Below are 15559 nucleotides of genomic sequence, written 5' to 3' on the forward strand. Positions count from 1 at the left end.
GAAATGGACAGTGGTGAAGTCTCCCAAGGGCATGGCTGGCTTGCTCCAGACATCCCCACCAAGTGTCCTTTTCCTAATCCAAGAGTCCTGTCTGACTAATAGGAATGAGGCAGACTCAGACTCAGTCTGGCATGTAAGGCCCTCCACAAAGGCTTAATTATTTCTCTTGAGGCTCATACAGAGATCATCCTCAAACTGAGGCACGGGAGAAGAAGGCAGACTCCCTGGCGTAGGCGGCATGGGAGGCAGGCTCTGAATCATGAGAGGCATTCACAGTTGAGGGCAGGGAAGGGGGAATGAGAGAGCGCCGTTCTAGATTTAAGGGACATATGGTGAACAAAGGCAGAGTTAGGATAATGCAGGCCATGTCTGAGAGACAGAGGAGGGCAGTCATACGGAAAAGCAGGGTGGCTCCTGAGTGTGGAAGGCCTTGAATGATGGACAGAGGAGTTGGTATTTTACACTATAGGCAAGTGGGAGCCACCAAAAATTCCTGAGCAATGGAGGAAATGAGGTCAGAACCATATTTTAGGATCATTATATCAATAACCTGTATAGGTTATTGGATGGTTATTGTTCCTGGACGGGAAGGACAAACAATACTGAAAGAAGACCTGTAAGGAGACTGGCCCAAGCCAGAGGCGATGAAGGCCTGACCACAGGGAGGGGTAACAGATGCAAGAGAACAGATGGAGAAGGAACCGATGGGACTCAGTGGCTATCTGCTAATCCAAGGTGAGCAGGATGTAAACCTTCACAGATGAGGATAATCAGGCCCCTTGGAGGAAGGAAGTGAATTGTGCCAGTGACGGGAGAGAAAGTATTAGAATCCAGGCCTCCCAGTCATAAAGGTGCCATTATCATCCCCATTTTACAGATGAGAAAACTGAGGCAAACAGACATTAAGTGACTGGTCCACGATGACAGAGCTAGTAAGTGCCTGAGGCTGGATCTGAACTCAGGTCTTCCTGACTCGAGGCCCCTCATTCTGTCCCTGGCTCCAGCTAGCTGGTTTTGAGGAATGAATGAGATTATATTTATCAAGCCCTCAGCACAGTGCCTGGCACACAGTGGGTACAAAGTGTTGAGGATGGAGACAAATGAGTGCCTGCTCTGGAGTGAGAAAGAGGAAGGAAAAAATACTGTTTCTTCTCCGCCCCCCCTTTGTCCGGGACCTGACTACGAACCTTGAGGACAGTGACGTACGGTGTTCCATCAGGACCGTATTTGCTGCCGTTCACCTCCACGTGCTTCAGCCACTGGATGTGGGGCTGGGCATCGCTGTACACCTTACAGTGGAATTCCACGTTGCTCCCCACGACCACAGTCTGATTGGCTGGGAGGCCGGCCTGCAGAATGGGCCGATGTGGGGATCTCTCTGAAAAGAGACCGGAGAGGACCTAGCTCTAGACTTGTGTGGGCTCCCAGAGCCCTTCTCTGCTCACCTTGGGGACGCCTCTCCCACCCTTGCCCACTACTCCAAACACAAATGCAACCATCAAATCCACACACCCACTCAGCTGGCCAAGAAACTGAGGCTCGGAAGGCTCTAGGAGGCGTGACCAGGGAACGTCAGAGTGGGGGGCGAGACTCACCCAGGACGTCCAGAGTGTACGTTTGCTGTATGCTGCCGTACTTGTTCTCCACCACGCAGGTGTAGTTCCCTCGGTCCGAGGGCACCACACTCTCCATGACCAGACTCCACTGCTGGTGTCTCAGCTACAAGAGGGACCAATGGAAAACAGTGAGGGATGGACTGCGGAACATCAGAGCTGGGAGGGACCTCAAAAAGGAGACTCTCCAAGCTGGGGGGCGCTTTGAGGCCATCTGGTCCGACCCGCTCATTTTATAGATGACGTCCACAGACAGGAAGTGATTGGCCCAAATCAAATAGTGAGACTAGAACCCAGGACAGCCCAGCTCTGACTTGCCTTTGATGAAAGAAAATGGTACTTTGGGGACTTTCCAAATTATATCCATCCTTCAAGGCCCACCTTCTTCCCTGCTAGCAATGATTTCTATCTTCTTCTTCCAAGGGTGCTTTGTTTGATTTAAACATTAGATTTGGAACCCAAGGACCTGACTTTGAATTCCAGCTCTGCCATATACTATTTTTTTCCCCTTTTTAAACCCTAGGGAGCCCCCAGAAAGGAATTCCCTCTGCCAGAGCAGGTCTGGCACACCTTCTCTGCAACTTACAATCTGAGAGAGTTGCCCAGGTCACTGACAGGTTAAATGACCTTCCTCTGGTCACACAGTCATCATGTATCAGAGATAGGACTTGGCCTCAGATCTTTAGACTCCAAGTCCAGCTCTTTATCCACTATGCCAGTCTGCCTTTCCTGCCGGTTTAGCCTTAAGTTTTTGGTTTCATTTCCTCTATAAAATGACAAGCTTGGCCTCAATGATCTCAGAGGTCCCTTTGATGATGTTAATTATCCCACTTTGTATTCCAGATATGGACCATTTCTGGGCTCTTAGGGGCAAGGACTCTTTTATTTATCTGTCTTCCCCAAACAGCAGATGCTGTGGCTAAGGAAAGGATGCAGAGGGTACCAAACCCCAGATACAGTGTCTCACCTTAATCCCCCCAATCCGATGTTCTCCTTTGAACTCTCTGCCATTCTTCAGCCAGTAGATGGAGGGAGTGGGGTTGCCTGCAGCTGGACACCGGAAGCGGACTGTGTTTGCAGCTGGAACAGCGAGGAGTTTCTTATCCATTCGCTCAGGACGGGTCCAGTATGGGGCACCTGGAAATGAGGAAAAAAAAAAAAGATGATGAAGATCAGAAGGTGATGTTCTCTCCTCCTTCCATCGTACCAAGATAAACAGCTGAACCCTGTGACCTGAGGGAGTGAAGATGGAAAGGGGAAGAGCCAGAGACTTCATGGAGGGCGGAAAAACACATTGATCAAGGGACTGAGCTGCAAGAGAGCACAGAGCTCCAATCTAGTCTGACCCTTTCATTTTACAGAGGAGGGGACTGAGGCCCAGGCAGTGGAAGATGCTTGACCAAAGTCATCATCCAGGGAGGAAGGAGACAGCCAAACCAGGATTTGAACCCTGGTCCTTTGACGCCAAGCCCAGTGGTCTTCTGATCCACCAAGCTATGGGGAGGGCAGAAGTCTATTAGGCAGGGCTCCCACCCTTGGGAACCCCAGAAGCTGGCTGGGGAGTCTGCCACTCACTGACTGCGTAGCTTGGGACAAGTTACCTCCCTCTCTAAATTATAGTTTTCTTATGCGAGGAATGAGGAATCAGATTCGATGGTCTCTGAGGCCCTCTCAAGACTGGATATTCTTTGAGTCTGTTCTCTAGCATACTCTGATGTATAGCCTTAGCAGAAGGCTTTGCACAACTGGAGAGACAGTCAGGCATGAAATGCAGATAGAACATGGAATTGGAGCCAGAGCACCTGGGTTGGCTGGGCAAATCACGTTTGCTCTAGGCCTCAGTTCCCTCGTGTAAAATGAGGGCTTTTTTTTTAATTAAAAAAATAACTCTAACTTGGCAAACACCAAATAAAATGTCCATATACTTTGTAGAACAAAATAAGGAGTCTGTACATGAAACCGCAAATCTCTATTAGATAGAACGTGCGTTTCCTTTGAAGTGTATATTAAATTCAACATGTAACTTTCAAAGCTATCCTGCTTGTCTGATTCCTTCTTGTTCTATTCTTATTTATAAAATGAGGGCAGCTAGATGAAGGGCAGCTAGGTGTCGCCACAGTGCATGGAGCCTTGGACTTGGAATCAGGAAGACTCATCTTCATGAGTTCAAATCTGGCCTCAGCCACTTACTAGCTGTGTGACCCTGGGCAAGTCACTTAACCCTGCTTGCCTCAGTTCCTCATCTGTAAAATGAGCTGGAGAAGGAAATGGCAAACCATTCCAGTGTCTCAGCCAAGAAAACCCCAAATGGGGTCACAAAGAGCCAGATATGACTGAAATGACCAAACAAAAAGAGGAGATGACCTTTCCATTGACTTTCAGCTCTAAAATCTAACACCCCATGACCTTATGACTAGAATTGAATAGAAGATGAGGAGGGAGTATGTTATAGTAGGAAGAACACTAAATTTTGAGTTTGTGGGCCTGGGTTCAAATCCTGGAAATGCCACTTGGTACCTATGTGACCCTGAGCAAATTACTTAACTTCTCTGGGCCTCAGTTTCCTCATCTGTAAAATGAGGTTGGACTAGATGACCTCTAAAGTCCCTTCCAACTTTAGACCTATGGCCCTTATAATAGTTCTTTCCCACAGGGTTTTTAGGTTTACAAAGACCGTTAGCCCTTTCCTCAAGGACTAAATACCTACAGGATGAGGAGTGTTATCCCATTACACAGATGAGGAAACTGGAGGCTCACAAGTTAAGTAATGTACCCAAGGTCGCCTAGTCAGTAAGTGCCAGAGGCAGGCCCTGAACTCTGGGCCTTTGACTTCAAATCTGTGGCTTTTCCCAATGCACCACATGCTCTCCGGCCTCTTCCTCCAGCACACGTGGCCACCTCCTTCGGTTCCCCTCGGCTGCCGAGGCCTGCTGGGGCAGGCACCTGGATGTGGGGACTGAGAATAGAACAGAAGCCAGCTCCCCTGGGAGTCAGAGGCATGGTGCCCAGGGAGCATCCCAGAGAGCCTCCGAGCCACTCCCTGCAGGGGTGTGGCTATCCCCAAGCTGCTAGGGGGAGGCCACCTCCCTCGTGTTACAAATCGCAACAGCCAAGGGAGGCCTAATGTTTTACGGGTTTGCACACTTTTTAATATCTTCTCACGGTGCTGCTGGGTGTGCCTGGCCAACAGAATCTGTCCTGCTGAGGCCTCCCCCCACCCTGCCCCACCCTGATGGGCAGGAGGCTCCTGGCTCAGGCAGAGCACATCTTGTTAGAGAGTGGAGCCCAAGGGGGCGCTCACTCCATTCCCTGGGCAGCGGAAGGAGTCCCTGGTGTTAGTGCTCTGGGGCCCTTCAAAGAGAGGCTGATTGAGGAATTCCTGCGTCAGAAGAGAACCTTGCTGAGCTGGCTTCCAGCTTCCTCTCAGACTCAACTCAAGCACCCTTCTACACAACTGCCCTCAGCTGCTTAGTGCCCCCCAACTACCTTGTATTTACTATATTTGCATGCATATACATACAATATATACATACGTGTGCAAACATCTACATACACATATATGTGCAAACATGCAATAGATGTACACAAGCAATGTGCCTAAACACACGTATACACAACATGTATAAACAAATGCACATTGCACAATGCACACACATGCACACACACACAAACACAACGCACTCATATGTACACACATCTAAGCATACACATGTATGCACATACATACACAATGCTTCTAAACATATGCACAATGCACCCAGTGTACATGTGCACATGAATGTGCATGTGTGTGCAAAACATGTGTGTGCACATGTACAATACACTGTGTATATGTTCACACATGCACACAAATACTCATGGACGCATACTGTACTCTACATAAACACAGTGCACAAATATATACAAACATGTGCTGTCTCCCCCACTTAGAATGAAAACTCGGTTGAGGGCAGGGGAATTTTTCCTTTTATCTTTGCATCTTTAATGCCTGGCACACAAGCAAGTGCTTAATAAATACTTAGTGATTAACCTAACTATTATCACTAAGTTGTGTGGCTATGGGTAAGTCGTGGGAACCTTTCTGAACCTCCGTTTCCCCACCTGTAAAAGAAGGCGTTTAGACTAGTTGACTTTAGCATTGTATTCCTGAACCCATGATTCCCCAGGCCAAGTATCATAAACATGCCTCAGTTTCCCCAAACCACAGGTGATGATCCTGCTATTCCAGCCTAGCTACAACTACTCCCCTGCTCTCTGATCCCCACCCAGTCTTAGATGTGAGCAGGAGTGCTGATCTAAGCCTTTTTACAGCCTGGTTTTTCTCCTTGGACTTGGAGGCAGTATTGTCTTGTTCAGGACTGTCTCTGGATTAGGCAATATTCATTCGAGGGTCTGGAGGAGGAGCTGCTGTGCGCTCCATGTTGGTTTCCAACATCAAGAAGTTCAAAGAAACACCAAGAATCTATAGCTGGGGGTGGGGGGGAACCTTTGAGACCATCCAGTCAATGCCCTCATTTAACAGGAAAGAAAATCTAAGTCCTAGACAGGGGAAGGCACTTGCTTGCTACAAAGGAACAAAGTAGCAGAACTGGTGTTCTTTGTCTTATATTATTATACTATGTATCAATGCCCCCCTCCTCACTCCAAGACCTCCAGTGACAGGGAGCTCACTACCTTCCTCAAAGAAATCTATTTGCCTCAGGGGACTATGAACTCCCAAAGCTGACTCCCCATCCCAGGAAGCAGATAAACCTAAATAAAGTCGGTCCTCTTCAGGCCCCTAACAACAGGGTTCACTTCCTGAATTAGCCTAATAAGGAATCCCTATCTGACCGCTGATTCACAGACAGGCAGGGCTGGCAGAGGCACAGGCCTGAGGAGATTTGTTCTATCTTGAGAGACCTGGAGATATGCCTCCATTTGACCCCCAGATCATCATCCTACTGCCAGGGACTGGGCCTGGTCATCTCACCAGCAGGACTAGCCACTGAGGATGTTACTGATGGAAGAAACAAAAGGCTTTTAGGTATAAATGTACTCCTGAGAGCTCTCCTCTTACTAAATAGCCAAAGATTGCAAACAGATCCAGGTGGATAACATTTGGGGAGCAGATGAACCCACTGTGGTTCCTCAATAGAATAGAGTGTTATCGTGCCATAAAAATGAGAGAGATAATAGAAAAAAAGGCTCGGGGGGATACAAATGAAGGGGTGCAAAGTGAAGAAAAGAGAAGTGAAATGTACACACAGCAGCCATGTAAACAGCAACAGAATCCAGAATACACAAAGGAAGAAGAATTTAGCAGGTGACAGATACACAAGCCAACAGGAAGCTCATCAGTATTTTATTAAAGTTAATAGACGTATTTTATAAAAATTCTAAATGGAGTTTGTTTTCACGTTTAATTCCTTAAAATCTTCTAATTTTCATCTGTGTCCTGTATCCGAATCGCTAAATTATTATGCTTAGAATAAATTAAAAAGCAAAAATAAATGTAGAAACCCCAACAAAATATTCCACTGACCTCACCCCTCTCTAATTCCCTCTGCAAACACTTCGAGGTCAATCTTTCTAAAATGCTGCTCTGAGGCCCCTGCTCAGAGGCCTCTGATAGCTCCCTACTGCCTACAGGAACAAGTCCAAAATCTGCAGTGCACACTGAGCCCCTCTCCCTTCTTAGTTCCCTTAGTCCTCACTGTCTGCACCCCACAAGTAAGCCCCTAATTTTATTGTTTTCAGTGTTCTCAGTTGTGCATTCCTGGCTTTGCTTCTACCCATCAGACTGAAAGCTGCCCTAAAGACTGGGTTTAGGCCTTTTGAGACTCTCTCACAGCACAGAGAAGCAAGTTTGGGATAGATTCCCAGAACTCTAAAAACTCATCTTTTCAAACAGGCAGTTGGCGGTACAGTGGATAGCGCTGGGCCTGGAATCAGGAAGTTTATTGTTGTTTAGTTGTGTCTAACTCTTCATGACCCTATCTGGGATTTTCTTTTTTTTTAATTTTTTTTAGGCAATTGGGGTTAAGTGACTGGCCCAGGTCACACAGCTGGTAAGTGTTTGAGGCCACATTTGAACTCTGGTCCTCCTGACTGCAAGGCTGGTGCTTTAACCACTGTACCACCTAGCTGCCCCAAGGAAATTTGTTTATTTTTTTGCTTTTTTGGTGAGGCTATAGGGGTTAAGTGACTTGCCCAGGGTCACACAACTAATAAGTGTCAAGTATCTAAGGCCAAATTTGAACTCAGGTCCTCCTGACTCCAAGGCCTGAGCTCTATCCACTGAGCCCATCCAGCTGCCCCTCTGGGATTTTCTTGGCAAAGATACTGAAGTGGTTTGCTAGTTCCTTCTCCAGCTCATTTTACAGATGAGGAAACTGAGGCAAACAGGGTGACTTGCCCAGGGTCACATAGCTAGCTAGTGTCTGAGGCTGGATTTGAACTCAGGCCTTCCTGACTCCAGACCCAGTGCTCTATCCACTATACTACTAAATCAGAAAGATGGTCATTCAAATCTGATCTCAGATGTGTTGTGACCCTTGAAATGTTTAACCTCTATTTGCCTCAGTTTCCTCAACTATAAAATGTGGGTCATAGTAGCATCTACCTCTCAGACTTGTTACGAAGATCCAATGAGATGATATTTGTAAAGTACTCAGTATACAGGTGGTACTATATAAAAGCTTATTCCCTTCCCCTTTCAAATAGGCGAATTCTCTGGGGCTTCCTTTAGCTTATGGATGACTCTTTAGAAGGGCAGAATGTGAGGGGAGTCATATCAAAAAAGAACCCCCAAATCCTATTCGCACCAAGATGCTTGACCCCATGACCCTAACTCAGACCTCCAGGAGGGAGGCTACCCTGAAGGGCTGGCTTTACAGGGAGACCAAGGCACATGCTGTGTGAAAACACCGACTCCAGAGTAGATTCCAAGGACCTGGGTCTAGTTCTCACCTCTGGGTGATCCTGGCCAACCCCCTAACTGCTCTGGGCATACATTTCCTCTCTGTAATATGAAGATGCCTTAGATGGCCTCCAAGCCCCCTTCAGTCTCTGGGTCAGTGATTCCGGAAAGAGAATAACAAGGCAAGAGATTTGAGGAGGGGGAAGGAGAGAGAGAGAAAGGGACCGTCCTCCCAAATCAAAACAAAACTCCCCTGTCATTGGCCCTGGTATCCATTGAAAAATCAGGCCTGGGCTGGAAGTCAGAGGATTCAGAGAGTAAGTCCATCCCCTCATTTTACAAAGGGGGAGACTGAAGCTCAAAGAGATTAGAGAATCTGCCCAAAGTCACATAATTTGTCACTTGGGCTCCAAATCTATGTTCTTCTCATGATGTCACACCTCCCACTTCAGTTCAAAACCCAGCTCTGCCACCTTAAAGCAACTCCCTGTTGCTCCTTGGCCTCGATCTACCCCTCTGTGAAATGGAGATAATGGTGTGTGCGCCCTATGGTGGTGAAGATCAAATGGAGAGTGAGTAGCTGTCAGAGTGCTTTGAATAAGTTCAGAAAGACCACAGTCATAAAATCTCTTCATTATCTGGTGCTCCACTCTCTCCTCCTGCTCCCTCTCTGAACCTTCCCCAATTATTCCCTTAACGAGGCTCCCTCTCCTCTCATCTCCTTAGTAATTAGGGCAGAGGCAAGAAATGCTTTCTTGGTGTCTGAGAACTCCAGGTTTAAAGTGTGGGACCCCTTCAAGGGCCACAGGGAGGATGGGGTGGGGGGCAGGGCCCCTCAATCCAGGTTCCTCAGATCCCTTCCCCATCTGGGTCCTGGTTCCCCGGCATCTTGTGGAAGGGCTTGAGTTACTGCCCAACCCCTGGAGCTGATGAGGCCCAAGTTCTGATCCCCCCCCCCCAACTCCAACCCCAACAGCCGAACTGGTTTTTCTCCTTCCTTTGGGCTCAGATTGGAGCCTCAGCCTTCAAGCTGCTACTTGTGCTACTGAGAGGGAGAGGGGGCAGGTGGAAAACTCGGGGGTGGGGTGGGGGACACAAGGGCCATCTGGGCCTGCCGAGTCTCCATGGGCTGGGGGAGCCATCTCAACTCACAGCGTTGGGGGCCCAGAGAAATGACTCCACAGCCTTCTCTGACCCCAGGCTCTGTATGTGTCCTCCTGCTCACCCCAGCTCCCCTGTCAGATCCAGGGTTAGAAGATCTGGAAGGGAAGGAGGGTAAGGAAAAGAGGAAAGAGGAGGGGAAAAAGGGAGGGAGGGAGGAAGGAAGGAAGGAAGGAAGGAAGGAAGGGAGGGAGGGAGAAAAAAAGAAAGAGGGAGGAAGGAAGAAAGGAAGAGAGGAAGGGAGGAAGGAAAAAAGAAAGGAAGAAGGAAGAAGGCAGGGAGGAAGAAATGAAAGAAGAAAAAAGGAAGGAAGGAAGAAAAAAGAGGAGGAAGAAAGGAAGGAAGGAAGAAGAAGGAACAGAAGTGAAGGATGAAAGGGAAGAAGGCAAAGGGAAGGGGAAGAGACAGAGGAAGGGGCTGATGCTTTCCCTGGCAGCTCAGGCTCCTCCCTTGGTTAAAGGTGAGCTCTGCCACTGCCAACAGGTAATGGGAAAAGCAAGCAAGGAGGTGGGAGGAGGGAGGGGAAGCAGGCCAACTGGTTTCTTTACTGGGACCTGAGACAGCTGCCTGCCTCCTTAACCCCAATTCCTCTCGGCCCTTGGCCTTCTGGGCTCAGTTGGCCTCGATGACTTTCTCCTACTCCACCTGTAGAAAAGGCTGCTGCTGCTGCTGCTGCTTCTTCTCTCTCTCCTCCCCCCTCCCCTCTGGGTACTCCTGGGTTCTGGCCCTGCAACTTGCCAGCCTGCCCCTTTAAGAGCCAAGTTCAGCAGCAGCGTTCCCTTGGGGAAAAGCTCTCTTTTTAGGATTGGCCTTTCATGAACTAGGCAGAGTGCCACTGTGGCCACTGACTACCTGTGTGATCTTGGGCAACTCACTTCCCCTCCCTGGCAAGCTTAAAAAAACAACCCAGATCGGGGTCCCTTCCCAATGTCTGCCCACTCACCCCTTCCACAGAATTCTCCCTGGTAACAAAGTATGGCTGAACAAAACCAATCAGCCACCTGGCCGGTCTGACCATGAGTGCCCTCCCCAATCTGCACGGAGGGCCCACCACCCTTAGTTAAGAGGAGGCCACGGGGCTGACAGACCAGAGTTCTGATGGTGCTGCATGTTCTCTGGGCCTACTTTCCTCCTGCCCTCCTGCACGCACAGGGCTGGGCTGAGAAGCAAATGAAAGAACACAAGACTTGAAAATGCTTTGTAGCTGAAAAGCCCTTTAGCAGTGAGCAGTTAGTAGCTGCATTATCAAGCAACTTTTCAGATCATGGCATCTAGACTCTGGATGGTTAGAGCACTGAGTCCAATCTCATTTGACAGGTGAGGAAACTGAGGAAATCTAGCCTCCGAAGCACAGGTCTGAGCAGAGCCAAGGATCAAGCATGCAGAGAGAGGCTCAGAAATATTAAATAGTTAGTTCTCTTTTGGGAGGCCTCAACTTCCCTTGCTGTAAAATGAAAAGATTGGACTAAACTGGTGGTTGAGGGGGTTTTTTGTTGTTTGTTTTTTTGCAAGGCAATTGAGGTTAAGTGACTTGCCCATGGTCACACAGCTAGTAAGTGTCAAGTATCTGGTCTGAGACTAGATTTGAACTCAGGTCCTTCTGACATCAGGGCTGATTCTCTATCCACCGCACCACCTAGCAGCCCCAGTGGTTTGGTCTTTGATAGCATATGCCATCATTAAAAAAAAATTATTGGGCACCTATTGTGTGCCAAATATTCTTGTCCTTCCAGAGAACATTAACAACTCAAGTGAAGGTGTCACAGTGTAGTGAAGAGAACCCAGGATTTGGTGTCAGAAAACCTAGGTTCAAATTCTTGCCCTGCTACTCATCCCCTCTGTAAAGTGGGTTGGTGATAAATCAGATGACCACTAAGGTGCACCTCCCCCCAAGCTCCACATTCTGTGGTCCCAGAATTGTCACCACTGTGATATGGCTACAAACAAAAGGGAAATTAACTGGGCTAATTATAAGACTCTTATTTCCCAGCTCCTGAAACTCTACTCCAGAGAAATCCAGGGTCTGGCTATTAGTGTCTCTCTGGAGTCATAAATCTTAGCCCCCGGGAGTAAAGAACAATACCAGGGCAGGGGGAGGTGGGGCTGGGGAAGGAGGCAAGCTGCCCTTTGGCAGGTACTGGGACAGCCTGGTGCCCAATGTGGCTCCCTTGCCAAAGATCACTGGGATACGTGGGCCCTGGGTTCACCTGCCTGGGTAGCACTGGCTGCCAGCAACTCCCTGTACATCCCCACACACTTTCCTTGGCTGCCTTTGTCAGGGGTGAGGGGCCGGCCACGGTTGGCGGCTCGATCCTTCCAAGGCGTTTCAATCAGTTTAAAATAGACTTACATTTAAAGAATTTAAATCAATGGCAATAGCCAACCTTGACCCAAGGGGCCTAATAATGAAACCCGTTAGCCACCTCCTGGCCCAAAGAGACGACTCAGGCTACAGAATGTGAGATAGAGAGATTACACACATACATACCTAAGCATACCAACGTGGAAATTTATTTTGCTAGACTATGCATATCTGCTATCAAGGTTTTGTACTTCCCCCCCCTCCCAGGGGTGGGAGGGAGAGAAAACAAATGCTTGTTAACTGAAAAGAATTGAAAAGCACACCCTCTTGAGCCCAAGACAAGGTGCTGACTAGACTCATGGCTCCACCTCTGCCAGCATCACTCAGAACCAGAAAGGACCTTAGAGACTGAGTCCCACCCACTCGTTTTGTAGAGAAGGAAACTGAGGCCCACAGGGGTGAAGGGACCCAGGCTCACACAGCTAGTAAGTACGCACAGCAGGATTTGAACTTCCGTCTTCCTGACTTTGGCTCTTTCACTCTTTCCGTGACTCTACCTAATAGCACTTTTGTTCAGTCATTTCAGTCCTGTCTGACTCTTTGTGACTCTACTTGGGGTTTTCTTGGCAGAGATATTAGAATGGTTTGTCATTATGTTCTCCAGCTCATTTTACAGATGAGGGAATTGAGGTAAACAGGGTTAAGTGACTTATCCAGGGTCACACAGCTAGTAAGTATCTGAGGCCAGATTTGAACTCAAGCCTTCCTGATTCCAGGGCTGGCACTCTATCCACTGTGTTCATTTCTATTCATAATAATAGCAATAACAGCTACGCCCATTTGAACAGTGCTTTTAAAGTTTGTTTACAGAGACTTTCCTCACAGCCACCATGAGAAATAGGTAGGACAAATATCCCCATTTTTCAGATGAGGAAACTGAGGCTCAGAAGTAATTTAGTAACAAAGTTCCCCAGTTCCTCAGGATCACAGATGGGGACTTGAACCCAGGCCTCCTGACTTCATCAGTTCTCTCATAACCATGATTATCTGTCCATAGTAGGCACAGGGGTCAGGAGCCCCAAGGCCCTCAGGGCTGCCGATTTCTAAGCATCTTAGCCTAAAGGCTCTCCTCCTACTCTGGGGGCCTGAACTCTCCTGGCCAAAGGCATCCCACACAACCAGCACCACCTGTCTCAGGGCAGCCAGAGGCAACTTCCATCCAAGGCCACCTTCCCAGGGCCTTGCTGGAAACAGAGGCGGAGGAAATTCAGCTGGAGTGGGGTGGCCCTGGGGACTGGCCAACATTTTGAGGGGTGGTAGGGAATGGGGCAAAGGGCCAACCACTAGGGCTCCTAGCACCTGGTCTGCCCTCCCCTCCCAGGACCCCCAGACAGCCCCTGTCTCCACTCTATGAGTCTTTTGTGTGTCTTCTTTTCCTTCTCCCTCATGGTACTGCCTTTGGCTTCCGCTGTAGATTTCTAATTTGTTCCTGGTTTTGTCCAAGGGCCCGTTTCCCTCCGATCGCCTCTTTGTGTGTTGAGCCGTTTACTGGGCATGTGGGGGTGGGAGAGGGACAGGGGATGGATGGACAGAGAACATAAACTCTGCCACCCACCTCGGGCAGCTTGGCCTCCCCCAGATCCCTCCTTCCTTTCCCCCCTCCCAGGGTTCTAAGGATGCAGCCCTTTGGGAGATCAGACACACAGCCTATCTGCCCTGGGCTCTCTCTGATACCAGAGATACTCAGAAGCCAGAAGGGCTCCCTGCCAGGCAGTGTGCGGCCAGAAGATTCTGAGCTCACTAGGTCATTTAGTCTGACACCCTCATTTTTATAGAAGAAGAGCTGAGGGCCCAAGAGGTCAAGCGATTTGCTCAGGGTCACAAAGGTAACATGGCTAAGACAACAGTTCTCCGACTCCAAATATAGTCTCCCCCTTTCCACTGGTGACTGTCGTTCAAATCTGGATTCTGTTGAACTCCATTTCCTGTATGTAAAATGAAGAGGCTGGGCTAGACACTCTCTCAGCTTCATCCCAGCTTAAGATCTCAGGATCTAATCAGCTATCCTACAACTGCCTTCACCACAGAAGGCCTTCGAGCAGAGGTGACAATTACTCAGGTCCATGTTGGAGCTGATGCCCTCAGAGGGTCTGAAGTTTGAACTGATTCTAAACCAGTACTTTCTTCCTGTCCTACAAAAGGACTTTAAACACAATCTATTCCATTATCACACATCTCCCCCTACCCCCGAGATATTATCAACCGTATCTGACCTTGGGCAAAAACCCCTGTCTTTCCCTGGGTCTCAGTTTCCTCCTCTGTAAGATGGGCAGGGGTTGTATTAGAAGATTGCTAAGGTCCATTTCAGCTCCAAATCTCCTGAAATTCCTATAAAAATCAGGCACGTTGTTGACAGGGGCAGAGGTGGGGTTTTTTTTTGTTTGTTTAAAGAAAAGGAGGCAATTCATTTTCACCCTTTAAAAAATGCACATACCAGCAATGGCTAGGGACCATAAATCAGTGACAAGGAAATAAGCTTGTTGGTGGAAAACAGGTGTGCCTGTATTTGTGTGTGTGTGTGGAGTAGTTATGGGGGAGGTATGAAAGGGGAAGGATGGGGGCACGAAGGAGCAAAAAGGGAAAAAAATCTGTCAGTGCTACAGGGTGCACGGGTCTTGGGGACCACGTGCACCCCTCAACAAAAGCAGACTGACCAGCCGCAGCTCTTTCCAGGGTCCTTCACTCGACACTACCCCCTCCCCATCCACTGATCACTTACTTACTGGGGGAAAGGCTGTGACCACCCATCTTTACTTGAATGACCAATTAAAACTGGGCACTGCACTTGGAATAATTAACAGGCTGAGCATCCGTTGAATAATTAGGAGAGGCCTTGCCATTCTGCCCGAGCCGGAATCCAGTCTAATTGTATAATGGGCCTAATGGAGGCCTGTACCGAAAGGGCGATGTAATTGGCTGTACCATCGCTTCTTTAAAGGTGCTGCATACCCCGAATAAACAGATATAGTTGGGGGAGAGAGATAATTTTGCTTTTTTTCTGTGGTGAGAGAAGACAGCTGGACAGCTGTAGAGATGCAAGACTGGCTGCTGAAGGTAACTTGGCTCTGGCAACTTCAGCAAGTAATCCCAGGGCAGGATAGAAAGGGAGGGCCCAGCTTTTCCTCCTGATTAGGAGAAAGGCTCCCCCCACCCCACCTGCTTTCCAGTCACCTTGTTCACACTTGTCTTTAACACACTTCGCTTGTGATGTTGTATATTACAGTCATCTGGGATGTGTCTGCTAGTGCCCTTTCCTCCCAAATCACGTTTAACTAAGTTACATTTATTTGTATTTCTTTAAAAAAATTTTTTTCTTCTATATCCTTGTCTCCCCCATTACAACATAGACTCATTGAAAGTAGGGGTTGTTTCATTCATCTTTGTACCCCCCAGCACCTGGGACAGCGACCAGCAGACAGCAGGCACTTACTAAATGCTGGCTCATTCTGCTATTGGACTGTGAGTTCCCAACAGGCAGGTCTTGATCTATTCTTTCCTTTGCTGTTGTTTCAGTAGCTTTTC

At 48.4% G+C, this 15559-nt stretch overlaps 1 protein-coding gene across 10 annotated transcripts in view; it reads right to left on the minus strand.

The window, feature by feature from the left end:
* Positions 1 to 15559, minus strand: part of FGFR3 (fibroblast growth factor receptor 3) — a 92032-nt gene that overhangs the window by 30349 nt on the left and 46124 nt on the right. For all 10 annotated transcript variants that reach the window (XM_020992242.2, XM_078148902.1, XM_020992240.2 and 7 more), the window contains 3 exons: positions 2581 to 2750; positions 1596 to 1719; positions 1188 to 1378 (listed from right to left, as the gene is read on the minus strand). In XM_020992242.2, the coding sequence (XP_020847901.1) occupies positions 1188 to 1378; positions 1596 to 1719; positions 2581 to 2750 (485 nt within the window). The remainder of the gene's footprint in view (positions 1 to 1187; positions 1379 to 1595; positions 1720 to 2580; positions 2751 to 15559) is intronic.

The sequence above is a fragment of the Phascolarctos cinereus genome, unplaced genomic scaffold (genome assembly GCF_003287225.1).
Source record: "Phascolarctos cinereus isolate Bilbo 61053 unplaced genomic scaffold, phaCin_HiC Scaffold_9;HRSCAF=440, whole genome shotgun sequence".
NCBI lineage: Eukaryota > Metazoa > Chordata > Mammalia > Diprotodontia > Phascolarctidae > Phascolarctos > Phascolarctos cinereus.